This window comes from Mustela putorius, unplaced genomic scaffold, assembly GCF_011764305.1.
Source record: "Mustela putorius furo isolate JIRA1106 unplaced genomic scaffold, ASM1176430v1.1 tig00537301_pilon_pilon_pilon, whole genome shotgun sequence".
Taxonomy (NCBI): domain Eukaryota; kingdom Metazoa; phylum Chordata; class Mammalia; order Carnivora; family Mustelidae; genus Mustela; species Mustela putorius.
Genome location: NW_025422439.1, coordinates 70,548 through 90,403, shown reverse-complemented (window position 1 = coordinate 90,403; position 19,856 = coordinate 70,548). Strand labels below are relative to the sequence as shown.

Genomic DNA, 19,856 nt, shown 5'->3' with positions numbered 1-19,856 from the left:
ATCCCAGGTCGGGGAGGAGAGTGACTGACTCCAGGCCACCGCATGAGCTGGACTCCAGGTGTGTGTGCCCTAGGCCCTGAAGGCAGAGCATGGGGGAAGGGGTGCATTCTGCGGGCATGGCAGGGGATCGGGAGGGAGCTGCACACTCTGTCCTCAGCCGGTCTCCCTGACCTCCCCCAGATCTGGGCCCCACCCACCCCACTCCCACCCGGCCACTGTCTCAAGGTGCACACGCTTTCCTGAACGACCTGGCCGGCAGTCTTCCTAAAATCCAAATGAATCTGAGCAGTTTTTTCTTTCACCTAAAGCCCAGTCTTCTAGGCCTGGCTCTTGACCCCCCACTGACTAATCTTGTCCCTTCCCCGGGTTCCCCACCTTGCTTTAGCCAAACAGAACCCTGTGGGACTCCTGGGGGCCGTGCTGTGTCTGGGTTCTGAGCTTTTGCCACCTTCCTGCGCCCAAAATACTTGTCTTCCCTCCCCCTTTCCCTGGCTGACCCCCGAGGCCTTCATGGCTCGGCTCGGAGGTCCTATTTCTGGGATACTCTACCTGAGGTCAGGCTCCCCAGAATGGACTCTGAGACCAAGATTTCCCTGAGGAGGATCCTGGGGGACTGTCTGTGCTGGACAGAATGATGACCCGAGACACCCATCCCTCTTCCCTGGAGCCTGGGAAGATGTCCCCTTCCTTGGCCAAAGCCACTTCGCAGATGTGTTACCTTAAGGCTCTCTAGATGGGGAGAGTCTCCTGTATTCTCTGGGTGGGCTCATTGCAACCCCAGGGTCCCCAGAAGGAGGCAGGAGGGTCTGAGTCAGAAGAAGGGGGTGCACTGCCCGGAGCAGAGCCAGGTGGGAAGGCCCTATCCCCACTGGCTTGAGGATGGGGGAAGAGGTCATGAGCCGAAGAAGGCAGGTGGTCTCTGGAAACGAAGGCAGGTAAGGAAACCGTCCCCCCAGAGCCTCCAGAAGGAATGCAGTCTTGTCTACTCACTGTAGACTTCTGACCTCCAGGCTTGTAAGATAATAAATCTGTGCTGTTTGAAGCCCCTAAATGTGTGGCCGTTCATCACCGCAGCAGGGCAGTGCCCTGGGTTCGATGCTGGTACAGGGCACCGGGGCCACGGGACTGGGCAGCAGGTGCAGTGGCTGTGATGCCCGCCGCGGGGGCGCAGGGGATGCGCTGGCCCTCAGGGTCGTCCCGAAGGAGGCAGGGGTGGGGCTTTCACCTGCCCTCTTCTCCTGGTCCCTGGATGGGAGCTGCCAGGGGTGGGGGGGGAGGTGAGCCACCAGCAGCCACCAGACCCCGCCCTGGGGACAGGGACCATGTCACATGCTCCTGTGATCCAGTGCCCAGCATGAGGCCCAGACTTGCGGGGCTGGGTGAGCGAGTGTGAGCGAGTGGAGCAAACCAGCCACAGCCTAAGTGCACGGCCCGTCCCGGCCTCTGAGGCAGCAGCGTTGGGGAGGACGCCTCGGCCTTCCTTCCAGGGCACCCCATCTGTGCACGCGAGCCCCATTGCTGGCCAGCCGGGGCCACCGGGAAGATAAGAACAACAGCCAGTGTTTTCTGAGTGTCTGCACGGCGCTGGGCACGATGCTGAACGCCCCTGGTGTGTGGACCCACTCATCCCCAACACGCCAGTAAAGTGGATGTGACTGGTTTCCACGTCTTTACAGATGAGAAGGCGGAGGCATCTGCACAGGGTAACACACCCAGCAAGTGTTGCTGCCGGGACGAACCCCCGGCGGTTTGGCTCCAGAGCCGGCACCTCTAGCTAGCATGCTGTCACCCCCCTGGGGCCCAGACCTGTGTGTGATCATGATCACAGACAGGGCAGGCCTGGAACCCACGCCAGCTCGCAGCTTTTCCAGCCGTAGCGCTGCACTGGGCTGGGCGGGGCCGTCACTAGGGCTGCATTGTCAAGCCCGTCCTTATAGCCTGCTTTTTCCAGAACATCTGTCACTCTGACGCTGCTGGGTGACATTCCCAGGTGCCCCCTGAGAGCAACGGGGGGCTCACAGATGCTGTCCTTTCTAATGTGGTCTTCCTTCGGGGGAGCAAACCAGGAGCCGACTCTGGCCTGAAGGGGGTGGGGCCACCCCAGAGCCTGCGGTCCTAGAACCAAACACCCCAGAGGCGTTCCGTCTGTTGGGCCCTCTCCAGACATCCACCAGCCTGCAGGAGTCAGTTGTGGCTCAGTGGCCTTGTCTGGTTTTGTCACATGCAAAGTGGAACCAACAGTGGCTGACGTTTGCCAAGCATTCACTGTGGCCCAGAAACTATCCTGCATCTGTCTCTTAATGTGACCCTTTCCGAAGAAGCCCTGTATTACATCTTCTTTTTGTGGGTGAAGAGTTCGAGGCACTGAGAGATTAAGGATGTGCCTGAGATCACACAGCAGCTCCCCCCATCGGGCAGTTTGGACCTGAGTCTGTCTCCTTCACCCATCTCCACCCAGGGTGGTTGAAGAATTAAGTGGGATTAATACATGCAAAAGACTGTGTTCTCTTTGGGTCCCTTCCTTGTCCCGGTCTTAACCTGTTGAGGGATATTTTCTATCCTTTTGGGGTGAGTTCTAGGTCTTCTGGTGCAACTCCTCCTTTTCCCTGATTCCTCTTTCATACTCAAGACATATGCATGTTCCTGAGGGCTCCTTCATGGATTATGAGGTCTTCCAGAATCAGCCCCCAGCCTCCCCTGCTTGTCCCCCAGCTCCTCCTCAGCACTCCCCGCCTAGGCCATAATGACTCACCCCACAATCCTATCCTGAGCAAAGCACGCTCCCCTACTGCCATGTGCTGACCTTGGAAAGCCCTTCTCACCCCTGCTGGCCCCTGCCGGGTTGACTCCTGCTCACTCTCCAATCTCATCAGGGCTGTCACCTTCTCTGGGAAGCCCCCCCCCCCACCACCACCCTCGCCCCCGGTCAGGACCTTGCACCTTCTCTGCATTGTTGTGACCTCTGAGCTTCCCCACTGCGCTCTGATCACACCGTCCCATGAAGGTCTGCTTCCTGGTCTCTGTGCCCTTCTGCTGAGACTCTTGGAAGCAGGACTGGTCCTGGTCATCTCTTGGTCCCCTGGCCCAGCAGTGGGTCTGCACTCAGCAAATGCTCCCTGTGTTTCTAGAAAGAAGAGCAGCTGAGGCCATACTGCCATGGGTCACTGGAATGGGTGGCAGAGCCGGAGACTCCTGGGGGGTGGGCAGGGGACCCCTGGCTGGTGGGAGATCCCCAGGGAGGCGGAGTGGACTTTGATCCTAAGGAGGATGGAAGGTGTAGGAACCTAGGCCCAGAGCAGGCTCTCCCTGGCTGAAGGGTGTGGTGAAGGGTAATGGGGGGGGGGGGTTTGTGGTCCCCACGGTGTGAGCACAGGTAAACACCTGAAATGTCACATCACTCTAGAGAATTCTAGGGGTCACCTCCTTCACCGCCCTTCTTTTCCAGCACTTACAGCTGTGGCCCCGGGAGGGAGAGGGATGTCCCCAAGGCCACTCAGGAAGTTGGAGGCAGAGCTGGGGCAGCTGATCTGGAATGTTCCAGGCCTGAATCGTTGTGCCCTTTGGGATAGGCCAAGGACTCCAGCGTCTGCTATGCCGCCCCCCCCCCAAGAACATTCATGTCCCCCTCAGGCCCTCGAATAGCGATCTCCTGTCCCTACTGCAGGTGAACCTGGTCCTGGGAGACGGCCGGTCCCTGGGCCTCACAATCCGCGGGGGAGCCGAGTACGGCCTAGGCATTTACGTCACCGGCGTGGATCCGGGCTCAGAAGCCGAAAGCAGCGGACTCAAGGTGAGCGGCCCGACTCCCGCGGGCTGGGAACGGGCGCCAGGGCTGTACACGCAGGGTTGGGAGAGAAGGAGCTGTGCTTGGAGCTCTTTGCAGCTGATTTCGGTCAGACCTGCAGCGGGGCGGTCACACCTCCCTCCCTTGAGGCCTGGTCACAGCTGGGAGCCCCCCTGGCTGCATGCCTCCAAGTCGCAAGAGGAAGCGGTAGGAGCTGTGCCCCCACCTCCCGAGCCCATCTCCCTGCAGTCCTCAGAGCAGGGCAGCCTCCCACGTGGTGCTGGGCAGCGGGCCAGCTGAGCTCTTCATGACCGCTGTTTTGCAAACACCGCCGGTGGCTGCAATGGCCCTGACCTCAGGTTCATTGTGGTGCATGGAGAGGGAAGAGTGGAGAAGGGGGAGCTGGGTTGAACTCATACCCGGCAGCTCCCGGGAGCCAGTCCGTCAGGGCAGCCAGCAATTATTGAAACAGTATTGTTAGCTCGAGCTTTAAAGGAGGCTGACTGCGTCCAGGTCCTGGTCATTGACTTCACATGTAGCTCATTGAACCCTCAGGCTGCCCTTGGGGGGAGGTGGCTCTGACCCCCACATTTTCCAGTTATTCAGGTGGACACGTAGAGAAGGTGAAACTGACTGCCCAGGTTACGGTGCTGGTGGTTGCGGACCGGACGGAGCCCAGGCGTCTGTTCTGCAGCCGGTGGCCTTAGCTGCTACGTTGCACCACCCCGCCAGAACTTGCTCAGGGCTTTGGGGGGCAGTGACAATAAGCGAGGCAGGGACAAGGACCTGGAGCCCAGGAGACAGATCACCTAAAGTGGCGGTGTGTGTTGGGCGTAAATCCTGATGTCAGAGAAGCCAAGGCAGCAGCGATAGGAGCAGGGGACCCAGGTGGCATCCATGCCTGCCTTGCATAATGAGATAGGTTGGGGTTGGAGGGACTTGGGAGGAAGGGGTGACCCCCAGGGAGCCAGAGGGTTTGACCATGGGTAACCAGACGGCCGGGGAATTAAACACGAAATGAGATCGTGTCTTCTCAATCTCGCTTCTTTTAGGATAGATGATGCAGTTGGAAGAGCTCTGGGCTTGGAGTCTGGGAGATTGGGTTCGAATCCTAGCTTTGCTGTTTTTTCTTTAATAGCTGGGTGACCCTGGGGAGCCCCTCCAGCTGTCCGAGCGTCCCTTCCCTCTCCCAGCTGAGCATCATAAATAACGCCTCTTTCTCAGGATTGTTGAAAAGATGAGAGGAGGAACAAGCTGACAATGACATTAATAATGAAGGTTAAGTTTATTGAGCATCGCTGTTACAGACTGAATGCTTGTGTCCCCCACATTCATCTGTGCAATCCCTGACCCTCAAAATGATGGGGTTAGGCGGGGAGCCTTTGGGAGGTGCTTAGGTCAAGGAGGTGGAGCCTTGTGAATGGGATTCATGTCCTTATTAAAGGGTCCCGACCCCCAGAGCTCCTGCGCCGCAAGTGAGGACGCAAGAAGTGGGCAGTCCGCACCCAACCTTGCCGGTCCCTGACCCCAGACTTCCAGCCTCCAGAACTGCGAGGAATGAATGTCTTGTATATAAGCCATCCAGTCTGCCGTGTTTTGCCAAGGCAGCCCCAGTAGCCTGAGACCGGCTTCTGTTTCTCCCCATCTTTGTGCCATTAAATCACATCACCACAACTCGTCTGGAAGAGCAGCTTCGCGGGTTAGCCCATTTTACAGATGCAGCAGCTGAGGCTCAGATCGTCAAACAGCGAGTGGGAGGCAAAGCGGGGACTCCCGTGTGGGGGATCAGGATTCTGGCTAGCTGGGCTGGCAGTAGAGGCCCCACAAGCATGGGTTGGGTCTGGTTGATTCTGAAATGCCTCTGGGTCCTCAGAATGCAGGCCGTGTTCTCAGAGAAAGATGCCTTCCAAGAGGAAACAATCTCCCAGTAGCCTATGTGCACATTTTGTTTTTTAAGAAGTTCATTATTTGGGGATAATTTTGGATTTACTGAGAAGTCACAAAGGGATTTCCCATTTATCCTTCATCCAGCTTCCCCTGACATCAACATGTTATGTAATAACTTCAGTATATCTGTCAAGGTCAAGAAACTGACGTTGGTACGATGCTATTCCACAAACCACATGCTTTCTTCCAGGTCACCAGTTTTTTCACTAATGTCATCATCTGCTTCAGCCAACCACATTGCATTTGTCCTCTGTGCAGTTTTCATTCCATTTATTTATTAACCCTCCCCCCATTTCAAAAAAGATGAGCAGCAGCTTTTCATCACTGAATAAAGTTTTGTTTTTTTTAAGTGAATGAGTGAGGCAATTGGGAAGAAGAAATATGGGGGCTGAGAGAAAGAGATGAAGCTGGGGTGAAGGTCTTTCCCGAGCATTCACTACAAGGTGGGATGCAGATTTGGCCCTGAGCTTCCTGGCAGCCAGTGCAAAGAGGGAAGCAGATCAGAGATGTCTGTGAGGTGAAAACAGACCACCTGTGCTTGAGAAGCCTGGTTATTCCTAAGCCTAGGAGCACTTTTCCTGTGGTCTCTCATAGAGATAATGCCATGTGAGGATGTGAGCTGTGTGTCCTCTGTGACAGGAAATGTATGAGCACGTTCTCTACTCTGTTGGGGACGGATGGATTCTGATCGAATCCATGTTAAAAGAAAGAGGCAGGGAGTGTGAGAGAGGATGTGTTAGGGTCTGGGCAGACAGCCCTGGGCACGTTCTCCGTCTCTGTCTCTCTCGTCCCTGACAGATGGCAGCTTTTATTACCACGTTGTCCACTTACTGAGGATTCACTGTGCCAGACCTGTGCAAAACGCTTCACAGTGTTAAGTGATTTTTAGGACAAGGTGAGAGAAAGGAATGTTCTCGTCCCCATTTTACAGGTGGCAGATTCGGGAGCTGTGTTAAGCAATTTGCCCAAGGTCACCCAACTAAGACATGCTTGGTCCGCACCCACCCTGCACACTTAAGTCCCTGTTCTTTTTGTTGTTGTTGCCTTTTCTTTGGAATTTTATTTCATTTTATTTAAATTCAGTTAATTATCATATAGTGCATTATTAGGTTCAGAGGGAGAGTTCAGTGATTTATCAGTTGTACATAACACCTGGGGCTCATTCTATCCCATGCCCTCCTTAATGCCCATCACCCAGTGACCCCATCCCCCCCCCCATGTCCTTAACCACTAGGCTTCACTGCCTTGCCTCTTGGTGATAACAGGTGTCACTGTCTCCAGTTCAGAGCTGAAGAGATGCAGGCTCATGGAATTGCAGGTCAAACTCTTCCTAATGTCAGAGCTGAGAATTGAACCCAGGTCTGACACACCCTGGGCTTGCCTTGTATAGGGGAGGGCAAGAGCCCTAGGACCTGCCGATCAGCTGGGTGAGGGTGGCCATGTCCTTCCCCGCACTGGGCCTCGGTCTCTCTGCTTGGACAGCAAGCAGCTGAATAGTTGGGCTGGATGAGTTTGGAGGCTTTCTCCCAGATTTGCACGTTTTCCCAGCCCGAGAGCCAGAGGGTGCCCAGGTGCCAGGAACATACTCCGTTTCCCTTCAGCTGTGGTCCCCATAGCCACAGAGAGACGGCAAAACAGGTAGCCTGTTGGCAAGTGTTTTATGAGGGAGGGAGGGAGAGGGGGGGGGGGAGAGGGAGGGAGGGGACATTACATAAAGGCAGTGAGTGTCCATGGCTGCCTCTCCTTCCCTTCCTTTCTTTTAATCAGCAAGTATATACCGAGGATTCCTGCGTGCCAGACACAGTGCTCGCCTCACATTGCTGAGCAAGACAGACAGAGTCTCTGACCTCCAGGAGCTTGCTTTCTAGTGGGAAGGCAGGGCGGGTCAGAGTGACTCAGTTGTTTAATTACAATCAGGATAAATAACAAGAGGGCAATTCCCATGGAACTGTGTGGGTGTATAACAGGGGAGACTAGCTCCGATCTTGGATATCCTGGAAGGCTTCCTGGAGGAAGTAACATTTCATTTGAAATTTAATAGGAGACAGGAAAATTAATGACATGAAGGAGGAAATGAGGATTCCAGGCAGAAAGAACAGTAAACGCTTAAGTAAACGCTGGGAGTGAGATGTTCCCAGATGCCCAGGAAGGCCCATGTGGCTGATGCAGAGAGCCAGGTGGGGGGAAGGTGCCAGAGGATGCTGACAAAGTGAATGGCGCCCGATCGCACAGGGTGTATCATTTCACCCAAGACCGAGCAGCCGGGAAAAGATAAGGCTCGGGATCCGCAGTTAGTAATAAGGAAGGATGCCCAAGGTCTGTGATTAAGTGGGGAGCACAGGTTGCAGCGCCGCGGACCTCACAGGATCGCACTCAGACTGCAGATGCATGTGCAAATATTGACAGAGAACGCAGAGCAGCTGTCACACCGACCTGTCCCAGCGTGTCAGCGTGTTTCCCGAAGGCGGTGGGATGACCGATGACTTTCACCGTTCTTCACATCCCTGTACGGGGTCTGAATGGAGCGAATATTACTTTTATAAGCATGAAAGCAGCAACGGGAGAGCCATGCCTGTTTGGAAACAAGGCAGTGGAAGAATATTCCATGGAAGTTTTCTGGTCCCTTCAGCTTGCTACCCAGTGGCAGGCAGTCAGAAGCTTTATTTGCTCATAAAATGCCTGCCCCCAGAAGAGGCTGTTCCTTCTTCGGTCCCCGCCACAGTAAAGCTCTTTGCATCCCCCCACCCCCAGGCACGGTCTCCCATTCCCCCTCCGAGTTCCCGCAAATGTGCTAACACCTGCCCACACTCGCTGGGGCACCCAGGATTGATTAATTCCGTTTGTTGCCAACGTGCTGTCAGTGGAATCAGGCATATTGAAACAGAATAAAGGGGCTTGGCTTGGTGGGTGGCGTAGCCAAGAACAGGCTTTATTTGTCAATAGGGCTTCTTGCTGCTGTGCAGAGCTTTCCTGGGATGGAGACGCTGCCTTCTGCCTGGCTTCCAGCTGCTCACTTCGCTTCTGAGTCCAGGGGAGGGCAAGTCAAGTGCTAGGGGGAGCAGCTCTCAGGAGGGGGTCAGGCACTTCCTTGCACTTACCCCGGGTGGCGGGGGTGGAGTGTGCCGCTGTCCCACCCTCCCAGTAGGGGCTAACCCCCCGCCTTCAGCATTTACCTTTAGAACTCTCATGTTCCTTTGCACCTGCCTCCCCTGCCCCAGCTTCTAGCCCCCCACCGCAGAACGGACCATAAAACCTTATTGTTCCTTTGAGGACAGCCAGATCGACTGGCATTTAAAAATAATAATGATGGCAGTTCCTACTTATTCACTGGTTATTATGAATCAGGCACTGTGCTCAACCCTGTGGGATACACGCCTACATAATCCTCCCAATAGCCCCATGGTGGGCATCAACAGTGCAGTTTTGTAGATGAGCACTTGAGGCCCAGAGAGGTGCAGTAGCTTGCCCGTGATCACACAGGGATCTGGGGCCCTGGTCCCTCAGGCCCTCCTCCAAAGGCCACATGCTTTGCTGTCACCTCGCTAGTCCCCTAACTTGACTGGATAACTAAAGAACACAGAGACAGGAAATGAAGGGCGTGTGTTCTTCTCAGGAGCCACCAACCTTCTCAAGCCCAGTGCATTTGTCTGGATCCTGCCCTGTCGCACGGCCTTCGCCCCTGAGCTCAGGCCAGAGTCAGAGGCCCATTTAGTTGCCGCTGGTGGGAGTAGGCTGCCATCCCGGCTGGGGGTCTTCTGAGCAGACCCACTTCTGAGCAGATGTTCCCAAGAGCGTCCGACACTCTGGGTCATCACCCTGCTGCTTGCAGCTGGGGGACAGACTATGTCTGCTGCTTTGCAGATCTGCCCTCTGTGCTGGGCCTCGCTGGAGCCCACGCGGTGTGGCGGGTTTGTTGGTGAAGCCAGAAGGGCTGGGGCTGACCCCTCCTTGGATGGGCTTTGCCAGTGTCCGTTCCCCCCAACTCTTCCTCTCTAGACTGGGCTCAGGCAGCGCCCCTCTGATGAGCACCCACCAACAGCAGGTGACCTACCCGTGTCACCCCTGCACCGTTACCACAACTCGGGGGGGACGGTGAGAACTCCTTCATCCTACCTTAAACGGGGAGTGTTAATTTTATGACTGTCCCTGTGGGCCAGAGCCTGGTGGTTCTTTAAACACTTCATCTCCCTGCCCACGACAGAGCCTGGCACACAGCAGGTGCTCAGGAAATATTTCTTCAGTGAATGAGTGAGTCTGGCCAAGGTAGGCCCCAAACCAGGTCTTTGGACCCCAAAGCTGCGATCTTGACCTCTGTTTCATTTGCATTCCTGACCTGACTACCCAGAGCCTGCCTTTTTTTTTTTTTTTTTTTAAAGGATCACATCCCACTAAGAAGTGTTGGTGATCGTCAGGAACTGAGCAGTAAGACCCTTTCCCTGAGAGGGAAATACTTGCCTTTGTGTTGAAGGGAGCTGAGTGGCCACTGTGGCCCACAGTGAGGTCTGCTCATCACAGGGGCCATGTGGGCCTCGGGTGCCACCCCCAGCTCTCCCTGATAGAGGGTGGGTGGCAGAAGTCCATCTGTGTGGACAGATCCCAGCCCCCTAAGCTCCCATTTTATATATGGGGGTGCTGAGAGCCAGCAGGAGGGGAAGGGACAGGCTGAGGGTCATGGAAAGGTGGGGCAGGACCCCCGCACAGAGCCCCTATCTACATCATCGGGCAGTTTGACTTTGTGTCCCCATGCTTCCCTGAAACAGTTCTGCTGAGAGAGAAGCAGCAGCTTGGCAAACTCCCCAAGGCTGCTTCCTGCTTATTCTTGGTGGGGGGAGGGGCGTGGCTACCACATATTACCTGTTTAGTGAGGCTCCTTTAAGGGGATTTTTGTTTGTGATTGTGGCTGATTTTTATGGCAGTCCAACGAGACAGCAAAAACTCAGTGTTCATATTTATATAATTCCTGACAGAAAAATCTTAGGTAATTAGCAAATATTACAAATACTTCTCAGTCTATAAATTCTACAACTTACATGAATAGACCAATTTCTTGAAAGATATGAACTATGAATGCTCAAGAAGGAAAAATAGAAAAACCTGGAGTTCTGTGTATATGTCAGAGAACTTGAATTTGTATTCCAAAACCATCCAAAGAAGAAAACCCAGGTCCGGATGCTTTTACTAATGAACCTTTTTGAACAGTTAAGGAAAAAAATACTCTGCTGTCTCTTCCTGGAAATAAAAGATGAGACGATGTGGGGCGCCTGCGTGGCTCAGTCCGGTTGGGTGTCCAGCTCTTGGTTTCAGCTCAGGTTATGGTCTCAGGGTGGTGAGATCGAGCCCCAGATTGGGTTCTGCGCCCAGCAGGGAGTCTGCTTGAGATTCTCTCTCTCCCTCTGCCTCTCCCTCACCCTACACTTTCTCTCTCTCTCTATCTAAAATAAATAAATATTTAAAAAAAAAAAGACCATGCTTCCCAGTCCATTTTATGAGGCCACTGTCGTGTGATCCCATGACCAAATACATACATTGCAAGAAAACTACTGACACCGCTGCCTTGCAGGATATGTTGAAAGCAAAAATACTCAGCAAAACATTAGCAAATCAAGTCTTTGAATCTGTAAAAAGGGGATATATGCCATGACCATGTGGGGATTCCTTTATCCAAGGAATGCAAGGCTGGATTGACATGTGAAAATCAGTGTTATTAGCAGACTAAAGGGAAAAAAAAGATGAATGGAAAAAGCACTTAATAAAATTCAGTGTCCAGTTATGATAAGAACACTAGGAATCAAAGAGAACTTCCTTGACTCAATGACAGGCATCCAACAAACCTCCAGCTAAACATCCTTAACAGTGAGAAACATTCAGAATCAGCCTGTGAACATCTACAACAAAGCTATCTTCTAAGAAAGAAAAAAGCTTTCTACTAAGTGTTTCTTCTAAGATTGAAATGAGGCAAAAATGTCTTCTCTCGCCACTCCTATTCAGTGCAGTAAGTCAGTAAGAAGAAATAAAAGGCACACGGATATGAAAAGAAGAAATGAGACCCTATTTACAAAGACTGATTGTCTACGTGGAAATTTCCGAAGAATTTCCAAAGAAGCTTCTAGACCCATTAAATGAATTTAGCAAGGTAGAATGATAACAAAGTCAGCCTATGGAAATCAGTTGTATTTCTATAAGCTGGCAATGAGTTACTGGAATTCAGAATTCACACATACAATTTTGAGTAGCACCCAAAAGTCCTCAAGCATGAATGACAAAATGTGTCGTATTTACATGCTGACAAGTACAAAACAGAAGAGATGTAAATAAATGGAGAGAGACACTGTGTTCATGGACAGGAAGGCTCAGTGTGATTGAGATGTCAGATCTTTCTAATTTGATCTGGATTCAAGGCAATCCCCATTTCCAAGTGTAGTGGGTTTTTTGGTTTGGGAATGTTTGATTCTAAACATTTAAATGGACAGGCAGAAAAACCAGGAGAGTCAAAACAATTCTCAAATGGAAGAGCACTGTTGGAGAATTCGAATTGCTCTCTGACTTCGGGACTTAGGGTAAGGTTGCATTAAGCAAGATAGTGTGGGCAGTATCAGTGGGGGGGGGGGGCACACAGCAATCAGTGGACCAGAGGAGTGAGTCCAGAAATAAACCTGCACAAATATACTTAGCTGATTTTTGGCAGAAGTGCAAGGGTAATTCGATGGAGAAAGGATAGTCCTTTGAACAAACAGTGCTGGAACAGTTGGATGTCTGTGGGCAAACAGGTGAACCTTACCCAAACCTCAGCCCCTTCCACGAAAATTCACTCAAAACAGAGAAGATAAAGCCAGACTGCCTATTCTGGGAATGTGCAGGAGAAAATCTGTGTGACCTCGGGTAAGAGTGTTTAGATACAACCTCAGAAGCAAGATCCGTAAAAGAAAAATTTGACAAATGGGATTTTGTCAAAATTAAAAACGTCTCTGCGGGAGACACTTTCAAGAGAAAGGAAAGATAAGCCACAAAGTTGGAGAAGAAAAATGGGTTCTGATCATGTTTTTGACAAAGGACTTGTCTCAAGAATTTGTGAAGGACTCTCGGAACGGGCAGCCGATCTGGGAGTGGGTTTTGTACATACTGCAATGGTGGACACGTGGCTCCGAGCCCTCGTCGAGACCCACAGAACCCAACGCCGAAGGGTGGACTTTACTGTATGTAAATTTTTAAACATTAGCTGTGGGGGCGTAGACGGAGTGCAGACTGAGCCAAAGGAAGACAAAGAACCTAACTGTGTTACTGGTGATTCACACCACCACGCTGAGGGAGAACGGAGAGGAAAGGCACTCATTGAAGTAATTTTGGAAAACATTGTTTTGACTGATGCTGTAAGGCAAAAGACAAGGACAACTATACACAAACACTGTATTCCAGTTGGCAGTTTGGGTTTGATTTTTTGTTTTGTTTTGGTTTGGTTTTTTCCTCAAAAGCATATGGGGGCGCCTAAATGGCTCAGTTGGTTACGCGTCGTGATCCTCAGGGTCATGAGATGGAGGCCCCCGTCAGGCTCAGCACTGGGTGTGGAGCCTGCTTGAGTTTCTCTCTCTCTCTCTCTCCCTCTCTGAACCTCCCCACCAAAAAAGAAAAAAAAAAGCACATAGATTAGAAATTCTGAAACTACTTCCTTTGCACACTAAGGTTGAAAAACTAAGTAGCTGTTGGGTTTTTTTTAAGTTTTATTTATTTATTTATTTGACACAGAGAGAGATCACAAGTAGTCAGAGGGGCGGACAGAGAGAGAGGGAGAAGCAGGCTCCCTTGAGCAGAGAGCCCGATGTGGGGCTCGATCCCAGGACCCGGAGACCATGACCTGAGCCCAAGGCAGAGGCTTAACCCACTGAGCCTCCCAGGCGTCTCTCCTATATTTTAGATAATGAGAGCCAAGTTTTCACTTTTAGAAAAACTTTACAACTAAGGAAAGGAAAGTAGGAAATAAACCTTGTGTGACTGAATCAAAGGTATCAATATGGACACATTTATCAAAAAAAGAGACAAAATGTAGATGTGTACACATGCAGCTACAGAAATAGAGCTCTGTGTGTATACAGGTGATTTAGAACATGTATGTATAGTTCTTTGCTCTATTCATGCAGAAGGGCTAGAAGCAGGGACACCCCAATAAAAAAGGTACACTTAAGTACCCAGATCTTAGTGTCTAAGTACTTTTTTCTTTTTTAAAGATTTTATTTATTTATTTGACAGAGAGAGAGAGAGAGAGAGATCACAAGTAGGCAGAGAGGCAGGCAGAGAGAGAGGAGGAAGCAGGCTCCCCACTGAGCAGAGAGCCCCATGTGGGGCTGGATCCCAGGACCCTGGGACCATGACCTGAGCCAAAGGCAGAGGCTTAACCAACTGAGCCACCCAGATGCCCCTAAATACTATTTTCTAAATAAAAGTTGCTGAGGTTGGAGGGTGGTGCCTGGGTGGCTCAGTGTGGTAAGTGTCTGCCTTCAGCTCAGATCATGATCCCAAAGTTCTAGGATTGAGCCCTGCGCCAGGCTCCCTGCTCAGCGGGGAGCCTGCTTCTCCCCTGCCTTCCCTCACCCCTGCTTGTGCACATGCGTGTGAGCGTTCTCTCTCTTGCTCTAATAAATAAAACCTTAAAAAAAAAAAAAAAAGGAGCCAGGGATCTCTGTAGAAATGGTGATTCCAGGTCTTGGGCTGGGAAGGTACAAGACGAGCCCAGGGGCGTCCTGTAGTAGGTCCCACAAAGTAAGACTGTGGGGCAAGATGGGTCACGGAACCCACCAGCGGATCAGAAGAGCTCCTAGTGGCCAGAGAATGCCGGAAACAGCCATGAGTCTGTACTAATGTAATTACATAAAGAATGAAATAAATAGATGAGAAAGAAGCAACCACTCTTCCCTAAGGAAAAATTCCCATTAATAAACAGAAGGAATATGGGAGGAGGAAATCGCCGTTAAAATGTTCCATTATAGTGACAATTATGGCAGGCAAGATGCGCCCGTGGGTGTGAAACAGCGGGCAGGGGTTTAGGCAGAAACAGGATTATTTTCCTTGCATAGTGTGGAAACGTCTCCACCAAAATATTTCCTAATTATAAAAGGAAAAATAATAAAATGAAATAAAATAAAAATAATAATAAAAATAATAATAAGACTCCTGGCAGATACCAACTTGGCTACGTGTGTAATACAGATTTTTAAAAAATCCTTACTTTTTCTTTTGCTGCATGTAGAGATCGTTGTAGAAAAGTCAGTGAGTCAGTGACAGCCCGACTCAGGTCCTCCCTTCGTCCAGCCCTGGACCGGGACGACCAACAGCCACTGGCTTGTCTTTGCAGACCTTTCTCTGTTCGGCCCCCATGATGTCTCAGAGACTCTTCCTGTTCCTTCTGGTCCTTTTATGACCCGACCACTGGCCTCTTAGAAAATTGCATCTCTTTTTTGTTCCAAAGCTGACGTCTCTGATTTGTCAGACTTCGAGTCTGTTATTTTGTTCCGTCAGAGCACTGAGATGGGCCAAGGCATGTTCTAGAACTCTTGCTGTGGTCACTTTTAGCACTGAAATTGAAAACCTCCAGTGTTCTCTCTTCTGTTGGCGAGAGAGCACATGCCGAGGAGAAAGGGCAGACTGTCTCCTGAGTGCGCCTGTTTTCTTGTCTTCCGTGAGCGGGGTCTGGAGAGAGCCCCATGGGCTGGGTCCTGCCCCACCCCTGCCCCCCCAGCACCCCAGGGCCCATGGGTCTCTCCTGTGGTTGGAGCATTGCCGGCAATAGGGTGGGCACCAGGTGCCAGCAGTCTGGGGAACACAGTGAGGTGCGTGTGACGCAGCACCTGGATTTGGGTCCCCTACGTGCTCCACGTGGAAATTGCGTTGAACAGGCAGGGTGGGCGTGAGAGACAGCCCACGGCAGGGACTGCTGGTGGCTGGGTGTTACGCCCAGAAATGGTGACAGCCAGCCTCCCCTGAGTCATTATTCTAGGTCTGGCACCCCAAAAAGTGACTTTCACGTAAGTCCATGTTGTATCATCCTTCACAGAAAGGTAAGCAAACTGAGGCTCAGAGAGGTTGTCACTTGCTCGAGATCACACAGCAAGGAGGAGGTAGAACTGGGCTGGGGACTGGCTCCAGGAAGCCCCTGTTAACTGCTCCGCCCTTCAGCCCTGAATCCACACCATGGAGGCAGGAACTCCGCCCTCCCGCCCTGCTCCTGCCCCGGTTCTCAGTCGTTCGCACACCAGCGACAGCTGCCCAGGGTTTCCATACCTGGAGGAGTCTTCTGGATGTTCAGAATATGTTTCAGTAAAAGCGTGGTGAAAATGGCAGGAGGCGCGGCAGCGTGGAGTCAGTAATAATCATAACAGGGGGCAATGATCGTAGAAGGAAGTTAGGGCAGAGCCGTCTTCTTGCTCTTCCAACTTGGCGGTAACAATAATAGTGATCACCGGCCTTTGGGGAGGGCCCCTTGGTGCCAGCCAGGGTGCGCAGTGAGTGCTGTGCCCTTGCCGAGTCCCTGGCTCCTCCCAGCAAACCACGTAGGAGGCACTAGTAGCGCCCCCATTTTAGAGACCCGCAGCTGAGGCCCAGAGAGGTTAAGTAACATGCCCAAGGTGCCACAGCTAGTAGGTCGAGGAGCTGGTATTGGAACTCGGGCAGGACTGGTGCTTAGTCACAGAAGTCCCATTCGCCGTCTCCCCTCCCCTCCAGCCAACCCTGGGGGCACTTAGAGAACTTCCAGAGGCTGTCCCTGGCGGAGTGGTTCTGGGGCAAACTGGGGGAGGAGCACAGGACAGAGGGATATTTCTGCAGTCTGCGCCATAGCACCGGCAGGAGAGAAGCCGCCTGCAGACCACGCCCAGTGGACCCAGGCCCACCCAGGTGCGTTCTACATCCTGCGGTTCTGTCCTCATCAGCGCCCCACGAGGGGGGACGGGTGGTCGTCATCCCCGTTTTATGCACGAAGGAACCCGAGGTTCCGTGGGATTAAGCAGCCCGCCCCGTTGCACGCTCCCGATTGGCAGAGAACGGGTGACTCAGATGCGGGGCCCACGGAGGCCGCGTGCTCGCCTCTGCGCGGGTCCCCGGCAGCCTGGCCAGGCACAGGAGCCCCAAGGTCTGGGATCAGCAATGCAGGTTCGATTTGATGCTGGGAAGGGCTTTGTCACGTTGCTGTGCCTCCAGATCCTCTGTCGCTGATCTGCCGACAGCTCCTTCTGCTCCCAAGGACAGCGTATGATCGATACCTGAATCCTAGTGCCATTTCTTGAGCACGGCTGCGCAAGTGTGTGAGCTCGTGGGGTTGCCATGGGTCTGGAAGAGGGACCCTTGGCCCAGGTGATTAGATGAGCGCCATCCCCAAGTGAGGGCACGGGCCTGGCTCAACTTTTAAGATTATTTAGATAAGAACTTACAGCACCGGAGTGTGATTTGGGGGGAATTGAATCATAGCAATAGCAAACACTTTCATGCCCGCTGTGCACCAGGCTCTGTGACGTCATTACCAAGCCACGTCCTGGCGGCAGAGGGGGCGGGGCCTGGATGCAACCACTCTGGAATCCGAGTTACTGGCTGTGTCACTCTGTCCCCCTGGACCCGGCTCCCTCATCTGTAATGCTGGGATAATAATAGCTCTTGAACCATTGTGAGGACGTAGCCAGAGAATCTTTATGAGGCAACACAAATAAAAGTATTCAATAAATGCCGGCTTTAAAAATTATTTCTTGTTTTCAGCCTATCCTTGTATTACTTCCGTTTGTGGATGAGAAAAACAGGCTCAGAAAGTGGGAGTGATTTGCCAGGAAGGGGCTGGCCAAGGTCATGGGCCGGGCCCTCTCCTCTGACCCCCAGGAACATCCACCACAAGCTGTGTCCCAGAAGGATGGATCTTGCCCTGCCTCTCCCGGGTAGAATAACCCCAAGGGTGCTCCTTCCGGTTCCTCACTGGCAAGCCAGCCTTGGCCCCCCAGGGCCCGCTTGGGAGAACGGTGGCAGAGCAGCCCCTGATTGCACTGACTCTTTTCAGCAAGAAGTGGGATAACCACTTTTCTGTGACTGCTAAGTTCCAACTTAAAGGACCGGCTTTGCTTCCCTTCCAGAGCCTTTCCCCAGGGCTTTCTCTCCCTGAGACACAGTGGTCACCTCGCAATCCTGGGCAGGGGTCCAAGAGCAGTGTGAGCCTCAGAGTTGGTATCTTGCTTCCCTTCCCAGACACCGTGGAGGAGAACCTGTGCTTCCTGCAGATTCCAGGCCCGCTTGCTTATGAGCATGCGTGCCCGTGCATGTGTGTCCTCTCAATCAATCAATCAATAAAAATAACAACACCACAGCACCCGTGCCCTTAGTACTGTATTGTCCGGAGGCAATGAGCTAGTGCGTGTAAACCCCAGTGCCTGGCACGTGATAAGCATTCCAACAACGGTAGCTCTGTGTGGGTTATTTTCACTCACCCCACCAGCGTGGGTGCTGACAGGGGACGCTGGGCTGTACCAGCATCTGGAACTCTCCGGCCGATGAACCTGGGCTGATGGGCACCTTCCCTGAGGGGCTGGAAGGTGATTGCTTTCCCCGAGAACCCGGCACATATCAGGCAGCTCTAGTTCTAGTTCTAGTTCTAGCCTCTCCTCCTGCCGGTGGCACATTCTCTGCCCTCCCTTAGGATGCCGTCTTGGCTGGGCTTGTGCCCCGGCCTCCGAAGGGCTGGTTGACAAATTGGACACATTGAAGTGGCCTGGCCTTTAAAGGAGCCCTGCTAAGGCCGTAATTGTCCCCAGGCAGGCTACTATCAAAAAGAGAAATGCTTAGGTTTCTTCAGGGAGGCCTCTTAGAGCAGGAGCCCAGCTGGGGCTTGCCCTGGTCATGGGATAAGGGGAGCATGTTCATTCACGTGCCCGGCCCCACGCCACCCCCGAACTGTCCTGGCCCCCGGAGGGAGATGGCCAGCAGGGGCCGGCTGCGGGTGTCCGAATCCCTCATTTCCAAGTGGTTGAGGGAAGGGCCTGGAGTAGCTGAGGGGCAGCTGACTGGCGAGGGAGGCTTATTAGTGGCCCTTCTGGCTCCCACATGCCATGTTCAAGGGCTCTGCACCTCTGCACGGTTTGACGACTCTGAGGTCAGCCCACTCCCCCATTTCATAAGGGTCGTAGTTATCAGGGGGCCTCTCCTCAGCCCCTGCACAAGGGAAGGCAGTAACCATCCTGGGCGGTGCTTTGGGCACGTGACCGTGCACGCGAATCCTCAGGGTCTTTGTCAAGTGCAGAATATGACTCAGCGAGGGCCACGCAGAACCTGGACGTGGGCATTAACCACAGCTCTGCTCACCCACCCGGGGTGCCGAGAAGTGGACAGGACACAGCGGGTCCTCTCCCCTCGGTCTCAGGCCGTCGCTGGAACGCCCAAGGCTGAGCCCTGGAGCCATGGGGAGGCTCTTTTCCTTTCATGTCTGGAGGCTGGTACTGGCTTCGGGCTGGGGTCCCCATTCTTCTCTGCAAGGGCCTCCCCATGCCATCTTTCCCCAGAGTTCATTCAGGCTTCCTCCCAGCATGGTGGCTTACGAGGGGTGTCTAGGGGCACAGGTCCTGGGAGAGAGGCAGGTTGCCCTGTGTTCTCTTAATGCCCCAACCTCAGAAGGCATCAAGCAGCGTTCAGCTGGGCTCTGTTGTTCAGGGCGGGCACAAACCCATGCCGGTTCACAGGGGAAGGCAGTCACTCTCGCTTCTAGGGTTGCTCTAATAAATGAGCTCAAACTTAGTGCCTTAAAATCACATACACTTTCTCTCTCGCCGTTCTGGAGGCCAGAAGTTGCAAATCGAGGTGCGTCAGCAGAGTCGCACTACCTCCCAAGGCTCGGGGGAGAAACTCTCTTGCCTTTTGCAGTTCTTGGGGGATCCTGGCCTCCTTGGTTTGTGGCTGTACCCCTCCAAGGTCTGCCTCAATCTTCACATGGTCTTCCTGCAGGTCCCTATGTCTCTGTGTCCTAGCTCTCTCTCTGCTTCCCCTTCTAAGGGTCTGGGCATCAGCTTTGGGGCCCACCCCAAATCTAAGACTATCTCATCTTAGATCCTTCCTTGCCTGAATCACATTTGCAGAGACACTGTTTCTTTTTTTTTTTTTTAAGATTTTATTT

The 19,856-nt window shown here is 52.7% G+C and overlaps 1 protein-coding gene across 1 annotated transcript in view; it reads left to right on the top strand.

Moving 5' to 3' along the window:
- Positions 1–19,856, top strand: part of WHRN (whirlin) — an 89,322-nt gene that overhangs the window by 31,834 nt on the left and 37,632 nt on the right. The window contains 1 exon segment of the mRNA XM_045074021.1: positions 3,665–3,790. Within this exon segment, the coding sequence (XP_044929956.1) occupies positions 3,665–3,790 (126 nt within the window).